Source organism: Centropristis striata, chromosome 8, assembly GCF_030273125.1.
Source record: "Centropristis striata isolate RG_2023a ecotype Rhode Island chromosome 8, C.striata_1.0, whole genome shotgun sequence".
Lineage (NCBI taxonomy): Eukaryota > Metazoa > Chordata > Actinopteri > Perciformes > Serranidae > Centropristis > Centropristis striata.
The window spans coordinates 8,494,134-8,515,384 of NC_081524.1; the positions used below are offsets into that span (position 1 = coordinate 8,494,134).

Consider the following 21,251-nt stretch of genomic DNA (forward strand, 5'->3'; position numbering starts at 1 on the left):
ACATTTTTTAGTTAGTTAAACATTAATAAATTATGTATTTACATCCTAAATGGCCTATATACAGTTTATAAATGATGATTAAACATTAATAAACTATCTATTTGTCATTTATAAATGATGGTTATTGTAAAGTGTTACCAAAATAAGAAACCTTTGTCAACTAAACAACAAACTAAAAAAAAGTCTGACAAAATATAATAAAAACATTTGACACAGGACTAGAATAAAAAAAGATGACCAAATCAGAACTAGTTTTAAGTGAAATATCTTGATAACTGCAAACCTACTAAGTGGAGTGTTATTACACAGCCACATAAGAAGCTCACATTTACAGATCAACAAATGACACGGCAAAAAAGTTCTTTGTTTGCTCTTGAGAACATCTGATAATGTCCCGACACGCTAAGGTACTGATGAATGGTGTGACAGTCAGCGGTGATTTCCATCTTGACAGCATTACTACCACAACAGCAATTGTCAAGTATTTGGAAGGAATTCAAAACATCTTGCAAGTCTGCATGAAAAGTGTAAAAACCTGCTTTGCTTCTTTTTTTGGTCGTACTTAAAGTCCCCTGTAACAGCTAAAGCTTCCAACTCCATCTCACGAACAATCAGGCTGGCAGAAGGTAAACACAGAGGAGCATTTTCTTTCATCTTCAAGTTCAAATTAAACAAAAATAATTCTCATATCAGGTCAAATTAAAGGTTTAGTTGTTGTATTCTCTATCAGTCATAGAATATATATATTTGAGTTGTCTTTGCTTCTCTGATATGATGTCCATTGTTTTTTTGTTTTTTTTTCCCATAACCCGATTAAAGTTTGGTCCAAGATTCACTACAAGGATGAAAGGCTTCATTTTCCTTGTTGTGACCTTGGCAGTTTCATCAGAATGCGGCCGACAACAAGTAAGAGTTCATTTACTGATGCACTTTCTGTCAAATTATGACGTATTTCATGCTACAAAGGTGTTTAATTACTACTCATTTAAATTAATGTGGCACTTGAATAGAAACCATACGACTTCAAATATGAGTATGAAGCCATCCGTCCTCTCCATCCCCTAGTATCAGAGAGAATGCAGCTGTTGTTATATGTTATACATTTTTTTAACAGCTAAATGAAAACAAAACAGACACTCTTTTTGTTGGTTCTGAGGCTTTGACACACAAGATTTCTTCAAGACTGCCCATCGCCCCAAACCTTGGGTGTGATTTAACCTTTATTATTATTATTATTATTATTAGTAGTAGTAGTAGTAGTAGTAGTAATAGTAGTAGTAGTATTATTATTATTATTATTATTATTATTAATAATAATAATAATGGTAACACTTTACAATAACTAAATAGTTTATAAATGGCAAATTGATGGTATATTAATGTACGTTTAAAGTTACTTTACCACTAACAAACAATTACATTTTAATTAATAGTTTATTAATAGTTTTAGTTGCACACGTTTTAACACGATATTAAGTATGTTAATGATTTTGAAATGATTCATATACCTTTAAGAAATTGGTTGAAAACAAAGATTAAATATGTATAGCACTTTGTAAATGGTTAATAATTTGTTTATAAACCATCTATAAACATCACTTTGTTGGTTATTGTAAAGTGTTACCATAATAATAATGATAATAATAATAATAATAATGATAATGATAATGATAATGATAATGATAATGATAATGATAATGATAATGATAATAATACCATTGTATAGTATTATCTTTTCATTGTCATGCTGTCTTATGTGTTAATATTTTATCATGTATTTTTCCATATATATCATATAAGTTCTTGTTATTGTTTAGTTTGTTTTTTTTAACCTGTCGTCATTGATACCTTTTTTTACTTTTTTTTTTTTTTTTACATTTTTTTTTAAATTCATTTTTCAAGTTTGTGCAAGTTAGAATGTATTTTCTCTGAAATATCAGTAGCCAGAGTGTGCTGTGTATTAATAAACCCACGGTGCTGTCTGTGGTGCTGAAGCAGCAGACAGCTTCTCAATTGCATCTCTAAACTATGTATGAGTCATTGTATGTTGTTGTTTTAAAAACCGGATGAAACCGTGTTGGTATTCCTGCCTGCTTCTCCAAACTCATTCACTACCAGCTAATCAAAGACTATTCCTTATATTCTCTTGTTGTATATCTCAAAATGACATCATATGTTAAAGTGATCAAATCTGTTTTTATTCTCTTTTTTACAGGCTGGAGAGGAAATAGTGGGTAAGATGCAATATTTATCTGATTTATTAAATTCTTCATTTGAATTTAAAATGAATTATTTTATTATTAATATTAATAATATTATATTATTAATAATTGATTTTACAAGGCAGCATTTCCTATGTTTGTTTGTTTGTAGAGGCTGGTGAAGACAAAGACATTATGGAAGCAAACAAGGGTAAAAAAAAAAAAAAACCCATCATATCATTAAATGTCAAGATCATATTTCAACCACCACTTTTTCTGTTGTTAACTATTAGTTTTTAATTTCTTTGTTAAAAAAAACAACAACACTTCTTGTACTTTATCTTAGAGTTAACCACTGACGATATTCTGGAGGTGAGTTAAGCATTTCTGTGGTAGAATAGTAAAATTATTAACATGTATGTGTGATTTTTTTGTGTGTCCCCTAATACGTTTATTATGAATCTTTTTAGGTTCAGTTTCAACGGAGTGCCATTACCAATGAGGACATACTGTGGACGTTCCCAATCCCATACAGTCTAAACAAAGGACTTGGTAAATACAATTATTCCTGCATAATTACCCAGAATATTAGTCATTTTTAAGGAAGAGCATACCTATATGGCATGTTAGGTAGTAAGGTAGTATGTGGAGAATCCTACATAATTACACACCTGTCAGTTTATACAATGGCCTGCACATCAGTCATCACTATTGCCATATAGGAGCCATATATGTGCAACACTATGGTGTGAAAAAAAGCTACTTGGCCTGTTCTGTCAGTCAACAGTTTAACTCTCCACGTATAGAAAGAATTTGTGTGGGCAGCGCTTCAGAAAGATGTACGCAAACAGCAATGCCTCTTTTTATACATTGTGTTGACATTGCCTTTTTTTTTTTTGCTTTATTTCACAATTCCCATAAACAACGGCAGAGATGAACGCCAAAGGGGTCATCCTGAGAGCCATGGACCAGTTCAGGTTGAAGTCATGCATTGACTTCAAACCAGTGAACTCTGAGGACTATTTCCTTCACATTCAAAAGTTAGGAGGGTATGTTCTGCATTTCTTTTCTTCTTGTTTTTCACCGTTTTTTATCCTTATCTATCTTGTTTGCTATTTCTTTCCACAACAAGTAAATCAACTTAAGACTTTCAGAGATACGTTGGAATAATTTTGTTTTTAGACATAATTGTGGTTTATTTTCATTGTGATATGTTTTGAAGAGATTGCAAGTTTTGAGAAGATAAACACGTTATCTGTCATTTTAAATCACATTGTCACAATCATTTCATGGAAAGAGGTAAAAAAAAATATTTTATTCCAACTTTATGGGCGGCCATGTATGTGCTTGACCATATTTGGTATTCTGTACAAAAGCTTGTCTTCAGTGGTGGAATGTAACTAAGTACATTTACTCAAGTGAAATTTTGAGGTACTTGTACTTTGCTTGGGTATTTCCATTTTATGTAACTTTTTACTTTTTACTCCACTACAGTTAGTTACTGTTCAGGTCGAGACTTACCACACAAAAAAAAAAAATTTAAAAATGATTACCTTGCCCCACCTTAGCATCATTAATAAATGCATGACTATTAATAATCTTATAATAAATCTGGAACATATACAACAATCTGAGTGGGTCCATTCTGTACAGCAAATACTTTTACTTTTGATACTTGAAGTACATATTGATGCTGGTACAGTTGTACTTTTACTTGTAGTGGAGTAATTTAGTATGATGATATCAGGTATAAGTACTTTTACTTTTACTTTGTTGTTGTTTGTGCACGTTTGATAAATATGTGTTGTTGTTTTTTTTGTTTGTATAGACAGCTCCTGTACAGATTTTGAACATGCTCTGAATATGCTCTGATAAATGATGAGTGTGGTCAGTTACGTAAAGGTATAAATGTGAACAACTGCTACTGATGGGTGCTTTTTTTCCTTCCCATTTTAGATGTTATTCATATATTGGGCGTGTCATAGGGGGGGGACAGGACGTTTCCATCGGAAGATACTGCGACGAGATTTCAACTGTTGAACATGAGTTCCTCCATGCTTTAGGCTTCTACCACGAACAGTCCAGATACGACAGAGATGAGTTTGTGAAAATTGCATTCGAGAATGTCATTAAAGGTTTGTATTAAGACTTTCAAGACCGCACCCTCACTAGAAGTGGCCCTCAGTACAACTAAATGCATTTGAGCATGAAATCTTAAAAGTACAGTGTAAAAATGCACAAAATTACTTCTTGCATTAATGACAGTCTGCTGTTCTTGCACTGAAAAAAAATCACAGTAAGTGGTTATTTTTTTATTTGCTTCAAACCTTTTGTATTCCTATTTATACTGTTATACATGCATTTGAGCATGAAATATGTGAAGTTACTGCACTGTAAACATATTTAAAATTGCAGTTTCATCATATCTGGTTAAGAGCACGGTCCTATATGTGGCCCTGAGGTAGTGAGCATGAAAAATTGTGCCCCCCTCCAGCATTTAAGTTGCCCATCCCTGATTTAAACCATTTAAAGAAAATAATTAACATTCTTCTAAAAAAAACTGTTATTAATATCTTAATATTCAGCTAAAATTGTAAACAAATTCGCTAATAAATGTATGCATTTGTGTTGGAAGAGATGAATGCAGACATGTTCATTTTTCCCTTAAAATAACTTTTATAGTCAATACTGCTCTATGAAGTCTAACTGCAGTAGCTATGCAAATGGTAAAACTGCTCTAAAGTTTTTTAACGCTTTTTAACTAGCCAGCCAAATGGGTTGTAGTTAGGTAAGTGATATGACACTCTTTTCTACATGTATTGAAAATGTAATTTTTATGCTCAAAAATCATGACGATTGATTTGACCTTTGACCCCAAAAATGTAGTTACTGATTTTGCATTGCTGTTAAAGGCTCTAATAATAATGCTAAAACAGAGTGCAGTAACTACAATGTTGTTGTCTTCTTTCAGCTTTTATATTTAGTTTGTTTAAGTGTATTTAAAAGTGTTTAACAACTCTATTCCAAGATTTGCCTAATTTTAACTTAATATTATAAAGTAATGTTATATTTTAGTCCTAATATCATTTTATCTCACTTTTTTTACTTAATCACTATCTAGATAAGTAAGTAAACTTACTGCGGCCTGCTTTGGTCTTGAGTTGGATTTTGTAGTTATTCCAATTTTTATATCATTATTTCTCTGAAATAAAGCAAAATTGATTTTAAAACTTTGTCACATGATAAAACAGGAGTTCATCTTTAGTTATAACTCAATTTCGACCAAAAATAGAGTTACTGCAGTTAGGCTTTGTAGGGCAGAATAAGTTAAGTTATTTTTGTCTAATCAATTGTTTGTGAATAACGTTTGTTCCATCTGTGCTTTTTAATACAGTATGCTGTAATTGATGGCTTGCTTTTATATGTGTCATCTAGGACGAGAGAATAATTTCAGAATAGTTGACAAAGAAAGCAGCACCACCCAGGGAGTCCCATACGACTACTATTCAGTGATGCACTATGGCAAAAATGCATTCAGCAATGGCAACGGGACCACAATTGTTACCAAGGACCCAATGTTCCAGGATGTTATTGGTCAGAGACTGGAAATGAGTCCCAGAGATGTAAAGGAGCTGAACCTCCTCTACAAATGCAGTAAGTGTTAAAGGGAACAACCACTGTTTATTCCAGAGACTAAAATCTATCAGTGTGATAGAGATAATGTGCCATTATCCTCAGAAAAGTATCATCCCCATCACATTTTTCAGTTCATTTCCACTGAAGTACTGAAGATGTACAATAATTATACTACCTTGAGCCTAAAAAGAGACACGAGGAAAGAGGAGCCGAGGCAACAGGCCTTTTACAAAATGAGATATTCCTGAGTCATTATTATGACATTATCCCGCCTTTTTTATAGCCTACATCCCACATTTCTATTAATTATTTTCTTATAATTTAAAAGAAAAGTATATTCACAAATCCATATTCTTGTACATTCTTAACAAACTTTTTTTAGAGTTCCATATTAAACAGAACCGTATACATATATTCTATATAACTGCCTCAATAAGATTGTTGAAAAAACATTCTCAAAGGAGACACCGGTGTTTCTTTGCTTACAGCAAATTTGAGTGCTGAGATCGATTTCTCTGTGATCAGGCCAAAATCACACAAAATAAAGAATTGAGATCCACCTTGGGTCTTAATTTATGTGAACATTTTCTGATCTGCCTCCACTCACAAAATTGCTAAAAAAAAAATGAGATGACAAGATCAATATGACTTAATTTTAAGGGAGAATCTGCACACAGTTATACGTCTTTATCCAAACATTAAAAGTAAATAAAGTAAAGTAAATAAAAAAAGTAAATAAGTTGAAATCTCACAAATTTTATTTTGCTATTTTCATGTCAATTAATGTTTCTCACTTCTGTGTTCCTTCTTCACCTCTACAGACTCCACCGTTGCATTTATGTTGCACTGCAGCTTCTCTAGCAAGGACATGGATCACTTTAAAAGCTGTTCAAAGAGTGGCATGAACTGGTTGATGCTGACCACTACAACTGCAGGTCCTAAAACTGACCACACCGGTCTACCCACTGGTGGACCTGCTCCACGTAATCATGGTAAGATTTCAAAATTTAAATTTAAAATGTTTGACCATATTTATAAAGATTTACATTTTAGGGGGGGCAACATAAATCTTTCTGATGTATCAAACTATTTTAATGATCTAAAATGTAGATATACGGAAGATGATTAGGGCCAGGAGGGAAAAAAAATACAATGTTGAGAAAAAAGTTGAAATGTTGAGAATGAAGTCAGCTCTTTGAGTTCTGTAAGAGACTGCAAGCTACAACTTGATTTTCCTCATTACTTTATTAATTTATTTGCACAATAAGAAAAGAAACAAAATACAGAAATGAAACAAGAATAGTAAGTGCAGGAGAGGTAAAAAAAAAAAAAAAACCTATGTGGGCTTATTATTTATTTAACATTACGCAAGATTTAGATTATTTATTAAGTCTAATATATATGTCTAAAAAGCACATAAATTACATAAAAGCAGATTTTCCCAAAACAATAATTGTAGTAGCTACTACCAAGAATAGCATATTTATGTGTAGGGGGATTTTAGTACTACTACATCCTTAAATATTGAGGTTATTGCTCATTTTATGACGTTGTTGAAAATCAGGTTGTAGCTTGCAGTCTATCTACTACCTGTCTAACTGTTCAGACAAATTCTAAATTAAAAAGACAGTTTGCAGAATCAAACCATTAAATTATAGCCATTTGGATTAAATGTTTAGGAATAATTGCTCAACACAGTCAACACAGTTTTTGCTCTCTCTCTATACAAAGTGGGGATTTGCTCTAAAACTATGTTCCTCTGAATCTGTGAATATCGTTCCAACTTTACCACACTCAAAAAGTTTCAATTTTTTCCTCCTCTCATTATTTTTTCCTCCTACCTGGCCCAGATACATGTGAAGATCCAAGTTAACATATTTATTTTTGACATGAATATTTTAGATCACAGTGGAAGTTACTTCATGCATGCTAGCACAGCAAAAGGTATGATGGGAGACTCTGCCTGGCTGGAGACCCAAGAGATGAGTCCCAATAGGGATTGTCATGTCCAGTGCCTCCAATTCTACTATTACAACAGCGGAAGCGTTTCGGACCAGCTCAACATCTGGATCAGAGAGTTTCATGGTGAATGGGACACCACTGGAACCCTGCGCCTCGCGGGACAGATCACTGGTAATGTCAGCTGCTAGTTCTGCCTCAATTTATAGAGAATGTGGTGGAGGAAGGGGATTTTTAGGGGTGTAACAGTATAAGTGGTGTACAGCATCTCAAAACTGACAATCTGGAGATCTGGAGATTAATCACAGCACTGTGTATCAAGTTGTTATAGTCATATATCTGTAGATATAACATTATTGATAATTAGGAATCAATTAACATTATTAAGGTGTATAAGGGTTTAGAACTGTATTCATATATGGCGTAAATTATCATGCTTAATTATGTCCCATAAAGTGTTCCAGCAATTTCCGGGTTGGTTCCATTTGTTCAACACATTTAATGTTGAATCTTGGCTTTTTTTTTTTTTTAAATATCAGGAATGAATAACAACTGTAAAAAATCCCATCAGTCAGCACTCAGCAGGTAGAAAGACAGACCAGCTCACTGCCTTCAAGAACATTCCTTTCTTTATCTTGGAGTAGTAGTAGTTGGAGAGGATGGATTTTAAATTTTTGTACCATTGTAGAGAAATTTCTTATCAAATCAGAGTTGTAATTTCACAATTTTAACATTAACACTAAAACATTAAGACACCAAGACCTCCAGGAACAATTCTGTGAATTGGTATCAAAAATGTTAAGACATCTTGAAAATGTCTGTACATTCAGTGATTGAGGTGAATATATCTAGGATCCTCTGAATGCTCTTGGTCTCTAGTTTCTGGTTGTAATGTTTCATGAGGCTGTGATTATCCAAAATGTCACAAGGACCAATGAGGTTATGTTACAAGAAGTATTTCACTGCAATGAGAGCCAGCAGGCCAATCGGATCATACCACACAGTGCACACATTATTAAGGATTATTTCCTTCTGTCATCTCAAAACTTTCCCTCCAGGTCGACGAACATCTCACTGGCAGCTGCAGCATGTTTCCCTGAATGCCACCAAGCACTTCCAGGTGGTGTTTGAGGTTCGCAAAGGACCAGGAAAATCTTCAGGTGGCTTCTCGATCGATGACATCAATCTCTCTGAGACAGAATGTCCACATGTGACCATGCAGTTCGACAACTTTGTGGAACTTGTGAAAACCAGTGCCTTCGGTCACAATATATACAGCGATCGGCACTACTCCAGTGGTGGCTATGCTTATGCGGTTGGGATATCACTGTACAGGAGTTATGTTGGACTGTTTGTGCAGCTCTTGTCTGGTCAATATGATGACGAGCTGGAGTGGCCGGTCCCACATAGGCAAGTGACCTTCCAAATGCTGGATCAGACCGCTAACCTCCAGATGCAGATGTCCAAGCAACGCAGTATCGTCAGTGACCGCACCAACACTAGTAATGGTATGTTTAAAAGAACATTAAAAAAAATGTGGAATAAAAAAAAACTTTAGCAGACTATATGTAACAATTTCTGGTTGTTTATTTTTATGCTTTCTATAAACAGGCAAATTTTTGTGGGGCAATCCTCATGACACTGGAAGTCCATATGTGGATGTCAATAATGAGACCATCTTTGCCGGACCCCTGATTGGCAAACGGTATTTTGCCTACATGGAAGAAATAGGATACGATCACTTCCTAAAGGGAGGGAGTGCCATTTTCACTTTCAGTTTCCAAGGCAAGCTAATAAATTCTATAAATTCTACAAAAAAAACTTGTTTGAAGCATTACTTTAGACCTCAATTAAAGTTTGGTATGACATCATCACTGAAACTTTATTCTTCTGCTACAGATCTGACTCCTCTCGTTGATGGACATGTGCTACCGTGTCCTCGAGTGCCCCCAGTGGAGACAGCGCATCCTACTAAGCATCACAACCACGGCCCATGCTCAGGACGGTAGGCTATTGTCACATTTAGTCAGTTTTCAGCACTGTTTAAAAAAAAAGTTATTTAAAAACAAAGCTTGAGAAAATAAATTTGTTATTTTGATATGCCTTAAAATTATGTTTTGTATTTTACAGGACCTCCACCACCCACCATCCCAAGACCCACCACCCCACCACCCACCATCCCAAGACCCACCACCCAACCACCCACCACCCCACCACCCGTCCGATGGTTAAAACTACAGATGACGACAGGTATTAAGATTAATTCGCACATATTACACTTACAGTAATTTATTAGCTGTGAAATCAATGGGCTTGAAAAAGCTTGAATTGATGCTGTTGGAGCAAATTGACTAGTTACAATTGGCTCCAACAGCCATCTGTATGTTAATGTTAAAGACGCTGTCCACGACCGAACATTAATAGTGCAGCAAACAAATGTTTGCTGTGTAAGGGTACAGTGGAGTAATGGCGTCCATAATGTTTGTGTCTTAAACTGAGTTTCTGTGTTTCTCTGTGCATGTTGAGAGCCATGGGCAAGCAATCTATAAGCTCTGAATCTCAGATACGGCTCATTTAAGTATAAAAAAATCATATTTACAGACATTACTGTATAAAGAGGTCACCGTAAGTAAATAGAAAATACATAACAATGACAATGCATAAAAAGGGTAAAATCAGTGCACAGTGTGTTGCAGCAGCTGCTGGTACTTTAAAGGCTACACAAACACATTTTCTTCTAAAAAAAAAAAAAAAAAAAACCCACAACAGCCTTTATAGTTTGATGTGTAGGGATGTTTTTGGAACACTTTGAAGCATGTGTCAAAAAAATAAAATCTCACTCTTTTTCCCCCCCACGTGCAGCATTTTTGGCGTCTCTGCTGGTTTGGTGTGCTCTCCTGTCCTCACCCTCTTGCTCGCATTGATGCTATTGCTCCGTTGATATGCATCACCTCTGCACACCAGCAGGACCAGTAAATTTGCCAGTGGCTAAATTACTGAGTTGTTGTTGTTTTTTTTACTTTTTATTAAATTGCTTTGGTTGATAGGCAACTAATTATAAAAAAAAGGTGAAATGGGTAAGGATACTGTATATCAGGGGTAGTTGATGAATCACAACTTATAACTTTATTTAAGAATGAATGACATGCATGGCTGCTGTTTGGTGTTGTGTAGAGATGTACCCGAATATGAATATTTCATTTGGGTAAGCTCAAATATAGTATATAAGTATGAGTATATTAAATGTATTTGATGCTCTACAGGCAAAAAAATTGCATTGCCAATGAATGTAAGTTGTAAAATTCAATACGTGACTTAAGCAATAAACCACATCCATGTCAGGTCTCTATCAAAATACGGAGTAAGAGACAGATCATTTTTTTGGTTGAATGAATACAGACACAGATGCAGACAATGACATCTCTGTACACCTTTATTTGTTTGTTTTTGGATTATCTTTTGTGGGTTGCTGATGAAATTTTACAATGATTTCTTATTGGGCTGCATTCCTGATCACAAATTAAAAAGTAAAGCTGTATTGCTTTACCTTCCCTTATAAAAAGGAAAGGATGCTATGTGCCTTTATTGTTTTGTGTTGCAAACATAAAGAAAGATGTGGAATTGTATATATTCCCCTGTACAATGTTTTTGATGTAATCTGGGCATCTCTGGGCTTTGCTGTGGCAACTTTCCCTGAACAGTGGTTCTTGAACCAAAAGAATGGAATATTTGAGGATTAAAGATTATACATGCATCAGTGTGGTTTATTTGTGTCATCAGTCAAAACATTTTTGGACACACCATAATATGGTGTTTTCTCACTATTTCTGGACAAACAATACTACTACATGTATCAACAGACTATATTTGGCCCATTTAAAGCATTGTTAGGCATTTTTAAAATTTGACCATTTTTGACAAAAATCGATATGCTATAGTATGACTTTTTTCTAGGTGGGGCATTTTTGGACATCCCATAATATGGTGTTTTCTCACTATTTTTGGACAAACAATACTACTACATGTATCAACGGACTATATTTGACCCATTTTAAGCATTTTTAGGCATTTTAAAATTTGACCATTTTTGACAAAAATCGACATGCTATAGTATCACTTTTTCTAAGCGGGTAATTTTTGGACATCCCATAATATGGTGTTTTCTCGCTGTTTTTGGAGAAAAAGAACAACTACATGTATCAACAGACATTAATTGAGCCATTTTAAGCATTTTTAGGCATTTTATAATTTGACCATTTTTGACAAAAATCGACATGCTATAGTATCACTTTTTCTAAGCGGGTAATTTTTGGACATCCCATAATACGGTGTTTTCTCGCTGTTTTTGGACAAACAATACTACTACATGTATCAACAGACATTAATTGAGCCATTTTAAGCATTTTTAGGCTTTTTAATTTTTGAACATTTTTGACAAAAATCAACTTTTTTCTAGGTGGGGCATTTTTGGACTTACCATAATATGGTGTTTTCTCACTATTTTTGGACAAACAATACTACTACATGTATCAACTGACTATATTTGACCCATTTTAAGCATTTTTAGGCATTTTAAAATTTGACAATTTTTGACAAAAATCGACACACCATAATATGGTGTTTTCTCAATATTTTTGGACAGACTATAATTGTGCCATTTTAAGCATTTAAAACATTTGACCATATATATATATATATATATACCTCGGCGTGGATTCTGTATTTTTTTGTTTTTCTTCCCTCAAACCTATCTAAAAGAGGGAAAGGGCTGAGGCAGTGAAGCCAGGCAGGCAGAACGTTGCAGAGGGAATGGAGACAGCAGGACCAGGAGGATGCAGGTTTGCAGGAGATAGAAATCCAGTGGGTTGGTGATCCTGAGTTGGCAGGCAGGCAACGACAGAGGGAGGGATTCAATCTGAAAAATTTCTACAAATAAAGTAGACCCAAAAATCACTGGTATGTTGGCTACCAGTGTAGTCAATCTGGCAACAAGTGAGCAAAAAGCTGAGGTTCTTATAGTAGATTATTAGATGAGAGGCAGGTGTGTCAGCATAATCAAAGTACTGTTCTAAAGAATTTAGGAATTTTTGGATAAAGTACACAGTTTTTCACATTTTTCAACATACTGTATGCCCTTTTAAAAAATATTTTTGATTAATACCATGATCTACACATTATTTTTAAAGCTTTTTTTTTTTGATAACCTTCTCTGTGACCATTTAAAAAAAAGTCTATACCATGCTGTTTCTTTCTCTTTTTTGGACATACTATTAAATGTTTTTTTCAAATGAAATTTGCCATATGCAAAGTAAGTATGCCATACTATACAATGACACTTTTTTGTGAATCTTGATGACATACGATACTATGACTATACTATTTTTTTTTACATAAGGATGGCAAACTCTCATAATAGTCCGACATTTCTGGCATACTATACTATATTTTTTGACATAAGAACGGCATACTTTAACTTTTTATTTAACTTTGTTGGAATACAATGGCCATTTTACGGCATGTATGAAAAGACAAAACAAAGCAACCAAACCAGACCATAGGATAGCTGAGGGAGAGTTCGGCAGCCTGAACTGGCCACTTCCATAGACTCAGTGTTCATAATGCAGTATGTAATGTTTATGCCAACTCTCATTAAATCTTTCTGAATGACCCGATCAAGTTTACCAAAGTGTTCCGGACTCTCCTCACAAAATAAGAACCCATTAGAGGAGCGAAAAAATATTAATCTGAAACATTGTATGATATTTCACCATGTGTATCCAGTTTTTTTTTTAAGCAATCACAAGATCCACTTTTACAAAAAGTAATGACATTTATTTTTATCATCATACATGATCACCATATATTATGTCTAACCACTTACTTTGATTTTCACATCACATGTTCTCATGCATCACTGATGCCCTCTGATATACATCTCTCTAGCCTCTGGGTATATCCAATACACCATAAAGGAAAGACATTTGTGCTACAGAATGTAGGCATGGCTTGGCCAGTCCTGGCTCCTTGGTAGTTGTCTTTGTCTCTCTGTCTGCCCCAGAAATCACAGTTGTAAGAGAGTCTCTGAATCCAATTTCTAAAACTTAGTCCAGGTTCCTGTGTGTCTCTGTGCCGGTCCAAGCTGTGGCCTGCGAGCTGGTTCCAGGCAGCCCCCGCACCTCTAGCCAATGGTGACACCAAAACCACACTGGAACTTGTTCTTGCGGTGATTGAGGAATGCCCCGAGGGCCAGCGTGAGAGGCAGCGGCAGCAGTTTCTTTTCAAGGGTTGCCCCGACAACCCAGTTACTGTCAACTGAGCCTGCAGAGAAGAAAGGTGAAAGAATTATTTGTTAACAAGAAAATATTGTTATATTGTAATTTTTCAAATGAATCATTTAACATTTGGGGCTATGAGTTTATTTATACTGCATCTCCTTACCTTTAAAGAGCAAGTTGGCTTTGGGAACGTCCAGCTGGTAACCAAAGGATGCTGTGGTTTCTTGCATCCTTGTGCTGGCTTCAAATTCAACTCCTATCTGCAACTATAATAGAAGCCAGAAGGTAAAGGAGAGATCTGTGTGTCTGTATACAACAATTAAATGCTAATATGCTAGGGCCGCAGAAAAAAAGTTTAGAAAAATGAAATGCTTCATTCATAACAATGGCATTTGAATTCTAGAATTAACAAAGCAATGCTGCACAATCTTTTTTAATGCATGTCTATTTTTTCTGTTTAAACCCAGTATGTCTGTGCAGTTGCAGAAGACAATTAGGCTACACTGGTATTAATAACATACTACAGGGTTCGCACACTTTAGCAGTGGTCAAATTCAAGCATTTTTCAAGGACTTTCAAGGTCTATTTTCAAGCTTTTCCAGTATCTTACACCTGTTGTACATTGCATGTTTTAGATGAGTACTTACATACTAAAAGGGGGAGATTTCACTTAACCATACCAACAGCGATGGTATTACACTTTTAGGAGGAACGGTCTTCATTTCAGATAGGCTACTCATTGTTTTTTACATTGAACTTGTGATTATCTATAGTCTATAGATGGATATAGTCAGATTGCAAGAGAAATACAGTTAGCATTTCAAGCATTTACAAGCACTTTATCCAAAATCCAAGCACTTTTTAAACCTTGAAAATACAACATTTAAATTCAAGCATTTTCAAGGATTTCAAGCACCCGTACGAACCCTGTACTACTTATAGAATCAGATACCAGAGGTTGCTGCATTGGATTGTTTCTGACTCGCTCCCCGTCGTCAGGTGACTTCACTGGGACGACATTAAGATGGTAGCTCAGGAAAACAAACTTTCAGTTAGCTGCTTTAGCAACTCAGATTCAGCCATTGCAAACACTGGGGGTCTGATCCAAACTCTAAGTCAGATCAGTAAACTTTCTATTGCTTGTAATACCCAGCGCTGCTGCTGGCCACCAACCTGTTGAGACCCCTGCCATGAGATCTGCAGAGGCTAAATTTGAGTTGATACAGCGAAGTCTCCTGGGGGTCTAATCATTTTTCAATGACTGTACATACGGGGAAGTGAGGACTGTTATAAGACAGACTTTAAATGACGTATCTTTTAAGTTAATAATCTGAATTTTAACCAAAATGCTGCATTTGAGCTGTCTTGGAAGATGAACCAAGACAGATAAACCTAAATACTTCCACACACACACAATTACAAATGTTAGGTACCTGATCATTGGCTTTGTGATAGTAGGTAGCATGAGCTCCTGCTCCTCCCAAAGTCAATGTAGCAACGTAGTTTTCACCTGAGGAGAGAAAAGAGATTTTAACACCTATCAAACAGAAAACAGCGAGGTGGAATTGGGCACACACAACAGAATTGTTATTAAAGTGAGTATAATGTTGGAAATTGATAGCCAAATATTACATTATGAAGATAAATTGTAATACATGCATTTAGTAATGTTTCAATAAGCACACAGTGGAGATTTACCTGTGTACCTGCCCAAGAGGGAGGTGACCGCTCCTTCCTCCCCTGGTCTTCTGTGGTACACTAGCTCACCACCCAGAGCCAGAGCTGGTGTGATAGACTGGAGGTAGTGGCCCACCAAAATGCCTGAAAGAAAATATTTAAACAGCTTCTATTATTTACTCAGTACGATCCCTTATCATACATATTTGTAGTAAAGATATCTCCCCCTCCATTTCTCCAGCTTTTCAAATATTTTCAAGGTACTGGAAGCAATATGCCCTGAGCACTGTATTAAACATGGTCATTTAAAATCTGGCCAGATTCATATTGTTATACTCATTCATTAGAATTTAAATAATTTAAATTTGACGAAATTTAGATTATTATATTAGGCATTAATATAATGTTGGTTTAACATTGAAAAAACGTTGCGTCTTTTGTTAAAGAAAAGCACATGTAAAACTATGGTATTGTTACAGAAACTCGGGTTTTTATATGAGCACCATTCCAAAACAATTTCAAACAAAACTCAGCCACACTTTAACTGTGGGGATCACTTTCTGTGTTTTCTATTTACTATCTTAGAGGGTCTCTTTTGAAACATGTTTAGTTCAGTCTTTTAGACAAAGTATTTTTAATGCATAACAGAAGAAAGCAATTAATTTGATTAATAGTTTACTTTATCTTATTAACATGTAAAAACCTAAAGATCTTCAGCTTGCTATTAGTTAATTATTAGTTAAAATATGTTTGTTATATAGTTAACATACTGCATTTCTGCTTGAAACATGGCAAAAGACCTTGTCCTGCCAAACGACAAATCAACTGATTGTTTCAGGTCTAACTGGATTAAACATCTACTTCAGTATTTTATATCTAATTTGGCATACATTTCCTACAAAAAGATGTTGATTGATGGCCTAAAAAACAATCCTTATTAATATTAAATATAATATATCAAATTCAGAGGGCTACCTCAGGCCACTTTGTCAGACTTAGAATCAGTTATAAGAAATTACTAACATCAACAACAAAACCTCCACTGCAATTTTGCTACATAAAGCCTACCAGATCCAACAAGTACGTCTGGATTTCCAAGCGTCACGGCAGCAGTGTAGTCTTCACCGCGACACTCCAAGTCACACTGCCAGTTCACAAACTTATGCTGCTGAGTCTGCAACAAAAAGTATCACAAGAAACGTTTTGAGACTCAATGACAATGTCAGTGATACAAAAAAATGGCAGAAAAAAGACAATATCAGAGAGGACGTTACCTCAGCAAGTCTACATACCTGGATGGCTATTTTGGAGCGCAAAGAAGACGTGAGCTGGTGGATGATTTGGGCATTCAGACTACCAGTATTGTCCATGTCTCCAACCATGACTGGGAATGACTATGGAGAACAAAAACAGACATGCATCAGCTTTCCAGTCATGTGGATAACATCTGAAACCTGATTGCCAAGAACAAAGGTGCAGAGCCTTTGGCTGTATAGCTTATTGACCATCAGTTTAAATTTTGGGGAGCTGTATTTACTTGCTTGTGTGGTTCTTGTGGTGCTTCAAAATGCATTTGTCACATTAACATAGAATATATTTATTGTTTTTTTACCCCCATTCATGGATCAATGGAGCAACTAAGAGACAACATTCAATCTCCTATGAGAGGAGGAGGATTTACAACTCAAAGTCCCAAGTCAACATCAATTAAGTCATTTTAAAAAGATGGGAAAAGGATCATTACCTCTGCTGGTCCAGTCTGTTTGCTGCCCACATAGGTGGAACCAAATCGATAACCAGAATCACCAAGAGTGCTGAGGGTAACAGTATGGCTGACCTGGAAGTGGTTACTCAGGCCCTTGTTGACCACTAACCGCACCCCTTCCATCTGCAGAGGAAAAACCTCTGAAACAGAGAAAGAACAAAAAAAGATCTATGTAGCATAATATCAAACAAAGATATAAGCCAATAACAATATGACAATGATATTTTTTTGACATACTATAATTATTACTTCAAAGTAGGGCCAGGACTTTAACGCGTTAATTAAGATTAATTAATTACACAAAAATTAATGTGTTTTAAAAAATTTACGCATTTTAATCACACTTATTTTTGCACCGCGGAACGTTTCTCACTGGATGAGTTTCAGGCAGACCGATTATACTGGAGCACCAACTAGCGTTCATGAGTTCAGACAACAAACCACAGTGAACATGAAGGAAGAAGCTGATGAGACCACTTTGGTTGGCCCCGTGGATGATGGGACATTTTGTTACTGGTCTGTTGGACTTGAACAAAAATAAACAATATTTTTGTTGCTTAAGCTTATGTATTCAGTCATTATTCAATGGTATACAAAAAATCCATGTGAAAAAAATTACTTCTCACTTTTCTCAGGTCAAATATTTATATGCGATTAATTAATTACAAAGCCTCTAATTAATTAGATTTTTTTTTTTTTTTTTTTTTTTTTTTTTTAAATCGAGTCCCGGCCCTATTTCAAAGCTAAACAAATATGAACAATACTTCATAAATTACTGAAAGCACCTCTATTCAATTCAATTTAGTTTGATTTATATATCCTGAAGTCACAAATTTGCCTCAGACGGCTGTATACAGCATTGTCTGTCCTTTGACTGTCACTATGGATCAGGAAAAACTCAGTCAGAGCAACAGAGGAGGGATCCGCCTCCCAGGACAGAAAGACATCACAGTGTAATGGCTGGTTTACTAACCTTTGCATTTGCGGTGGCACTCTTCATATGTGCCTGGATTTGGGAGTGCATCTGCATCTTCTGTCTGCTGGTCAGATCCAGATGTTGCAGGGACGGAAGACACTGAGGGCATACCAAACCCTGGAGGGACGGACAGCAACCCTGGGGCCCCTTGACTACCTCCAGCTGCAGCTGGGGCAGGACTGGGGGAGGCGGCAGCCAACACACTGCCCATACTCTGAGACTGTAACAGACTAGGACAGAGATACAACAGTGGATGAATAATTAATTAATTTAATCACACAACTGCAGGTTACTGGCTGTTAACATAATCCTGAGGAGATGAAAGTCAAAACTGGACAAGTATTTACAATATGATTGAGGTTTAATATAAAGAAATTAGTGCTCTGCTGAGCCTATAATCCCTGTTAGAAATAATCTGTTATTCTGTCTCTGTGCATGGGGATCACTATCTAATTGACTAGGTCACTATCTATGCATGCATAATTCACTAACTGTGTGTGTGTGTGTGTGTGTGTGTGTGTGTGTCTCATTTATAGATTAATTATGGGAAATGCTTTTGATACAATGATCACGTACTAATATTGTTTTAAAACTATGATTACTCTAGATAAATTTATTTGATCTGCCTAAACTTTCTGTGTCCTATAGATTAAGATTCTATAATCACAAAAATATATACTTTTTGTTTTATATCTTATGTGAACATTGCAAAATCTGTCCCCCCACTATCATCTCTGCAAGTCCTAACAAGGCAGGAGGTTGTGTCTTAAAAATTGTTCCAGGTCAAGGTCACGGACTGGGTGTGCTGAAGCTGAAAGATAACAGTCTTCTCTGCTTGGTGACATGACGTGCCTACAATATTGATTAAAACTGACAAATCAAGGGTTCGAGAGGGACGCACCTTCTGGAGGTGCACCTTCTACCTACATTCTTAGTAAAACCTCTGTTAGGTTATAAAAGAAGGTTCAAGGGACAGAACTTCATGAACTGATCCGCATTTTTTGTGTAAATCAGGGAAGTGTAGTTTGAACCTTGAGACTCTGTAACAGCACATATCTTTACGTATCATAATAAAATTATGTTAAACTACTTGCTTGTTATCTGTTGGAGTCAGATAATTTAATTTGAAAGGTTTCCTCAATGCATTTCTCAACATCCCCCACTCCTCATGCAACGCATTTGGGAACAGTTAGAACCAAAAATGTTAGCTGAATACTTGGAAGTGAGCTGTCATTAACTTGACTAGCTACAGCGGGGATGGGCAACTGGAGGCCTGTGGGCCGCATACAGCCCGCACCCTCACTTGAAGTGGCCCTCAGTACAACTACATGCATTTGAGCATGAAATCTTAAAAGTGCAGTGTAAAAATGCACAAAATGACTTCTTGCAATTAATGTTGGTCTGCTGTACTGAAAAAGAAATCACAGTAAGTGGTTATTTTTTATTTGCTTCAAACCTTTTGTATTCCTATTTATAGTTATACACTGCAAATTATTTGGTTCTTCAGATAAAACAAACTTAGATTTAGAAGTGTTGGATGATTTATCTTGTTTAAGAGTTAATTTCTTATTTTAAGTGTTCAACATGCTTATTTCTAGATTTAACAATCTTAATTTAAGAAATCTTGTCAAGTGAAATTATCTGTCCATGCAGCAAGATCATTTCCCTCAGATTTCGTGTTTTTTAATCTTGTTTTTAGACACCGCTTTTTTGCAATGTACATGCATTTGAGCATGATATATGTTAAGTTACTGCACTGTAAACATATTTAAAATTGCGGTTTCATCATATCTGGTGAAGTGCCCGGTCCTATATGTGGCCCTGTGGTAGTTTCGATGAAAAATTGTGGCCCCCTCCAGGATTTAAGTTGCCCATCCCTGAGCTACAGTGATCTCCCCTAGTGTCCTGGCAGTACAGCAGGTTGGCTGGTTGTAGCTCAGGCCCAGTTTGGTCAGACTCTTGTATATAACGTTATCAAATTGCCATGCAATCTGGCAACCACATGATTTATACAACTGCAACGTGTGGTTTCGTACAGGGGCCACATTTGGAGATAAACCAGCTGCAGGCAAAACTATCCGCTAGCAGCGTTTAACCTGTGAAGGCTAATGCAAGCTAACAGGGTCGGCTGGCTGGCTAGCTAAGTTAGCTTGCTAGGTAGCCATGTGGAGTCGACCACGAGATCTATTCGTCTTCATAGAGAAAACGCGATAAGTGGGACTACGATATATAGCTTGTTAGCATTCTCAACCATCCTCTTCTTCAACAAGAACTCGTGTAATTTAATGGTTTAGCTACTCACGCTGACGGTTTGGGCTCCAGGGGTAGTTCAACACCGGCAAAGTTAACCACAACGTCCGTGACCGTAGTTGACAAGTATCCGCCTATTTCCCATAACTCGCCCACCGATTGGCTAATGTATATCTCATGTCGTCCGCCATTGGCTGAGACGACACCTGGGACAGCCCTCTCTCGATGACGTTTCACGGGGTTCATTCGCTTTGCACTCTTTTCATTCAATCTCCTGCTGAATGACATTCCAAGGGTACACCTATTTTAGGGGCCGTAGCGTATGATAACATTTACAAAATGTATGTACAGTCATGGGAAACAATATTAGGCCACCATTGTTTTCTCCTTGCTTTCTTGTTCAGTTAATGCCTGGTACAACTAAAGGTACATTGTTTTGGACAAATATGACAACTCTTCAGGCCATCTGCAGTGGCTCCCTGTGGCTGTAATAAAAAAATAAAAATGTTTAT

The 21,251-nt window shown here is 36.0% G+C and overlaps 2 protein-coding genes across 2 annotated transcripts; one reads left to right on the top strand and one right to left on the bottom strand.

Moving 5' to 3' along the window:
• The first annotated feature begins 389 nt into the window (after nt 1–389).
• On the top strand, nt 390–10,053 carry LOC131976177 (meprin A subunit beta-like). Its single transcript, XM_059339098.1, has 11 exons — nt 390–407; nt 2,672–2,753; nt 3,133–3,250; nt 4,158–4,336; nt 5,637–5,855; nt 6,659–6,829; nt 7,740–7,970; nt 8,855–9,304; nt 9,408–9,581; nt 9,696–9,801; nt 9,927–10,053. The coding sequence occupies exons 1-11, from the start codon at nt 390–392 to the stop codon at nt 10,051–10,053; spliced, it is 1,875 nt and encodes a 624-aa protein (XP_059195081.1).
• A 3,553-nt stretch (nt 10,054–13,606) lies between these two features.
• On the bottom strand, nt 13,607–20,866 carry tomm40 (translocase of outer mitochondrial membrane 40 homolog (yeast)). Its single transcript, XM_059339375.1, has 9 exons — nt 20,792–20,866; nt 18,487–18,719; nt 17,493–17,653; nt 17,041–17,142; nt 16,817–16,922; nt 15,770–15,892; nt 15,505–15,581; nt 14,235–14,337; nt 13,607–14,114 (listed from the first exon to the last, which is right to left on the bottom strand). The coding sequence occupies exons 2-9, from the start codon at nt 18,698–18,700 to the stop codon at nt 13,975–13,977; spliced, it is 1,026 nt and encodes a 341-aa protein (XP_059195358.1). The 5' UTR covers nt 18,701–18,719; nt 20,792–20,866; the 3' UTR covers nt 13,607–13,974.
• Between the last annotated feature and the right edge of the window lie 385 nt (nt 20,867–21,251).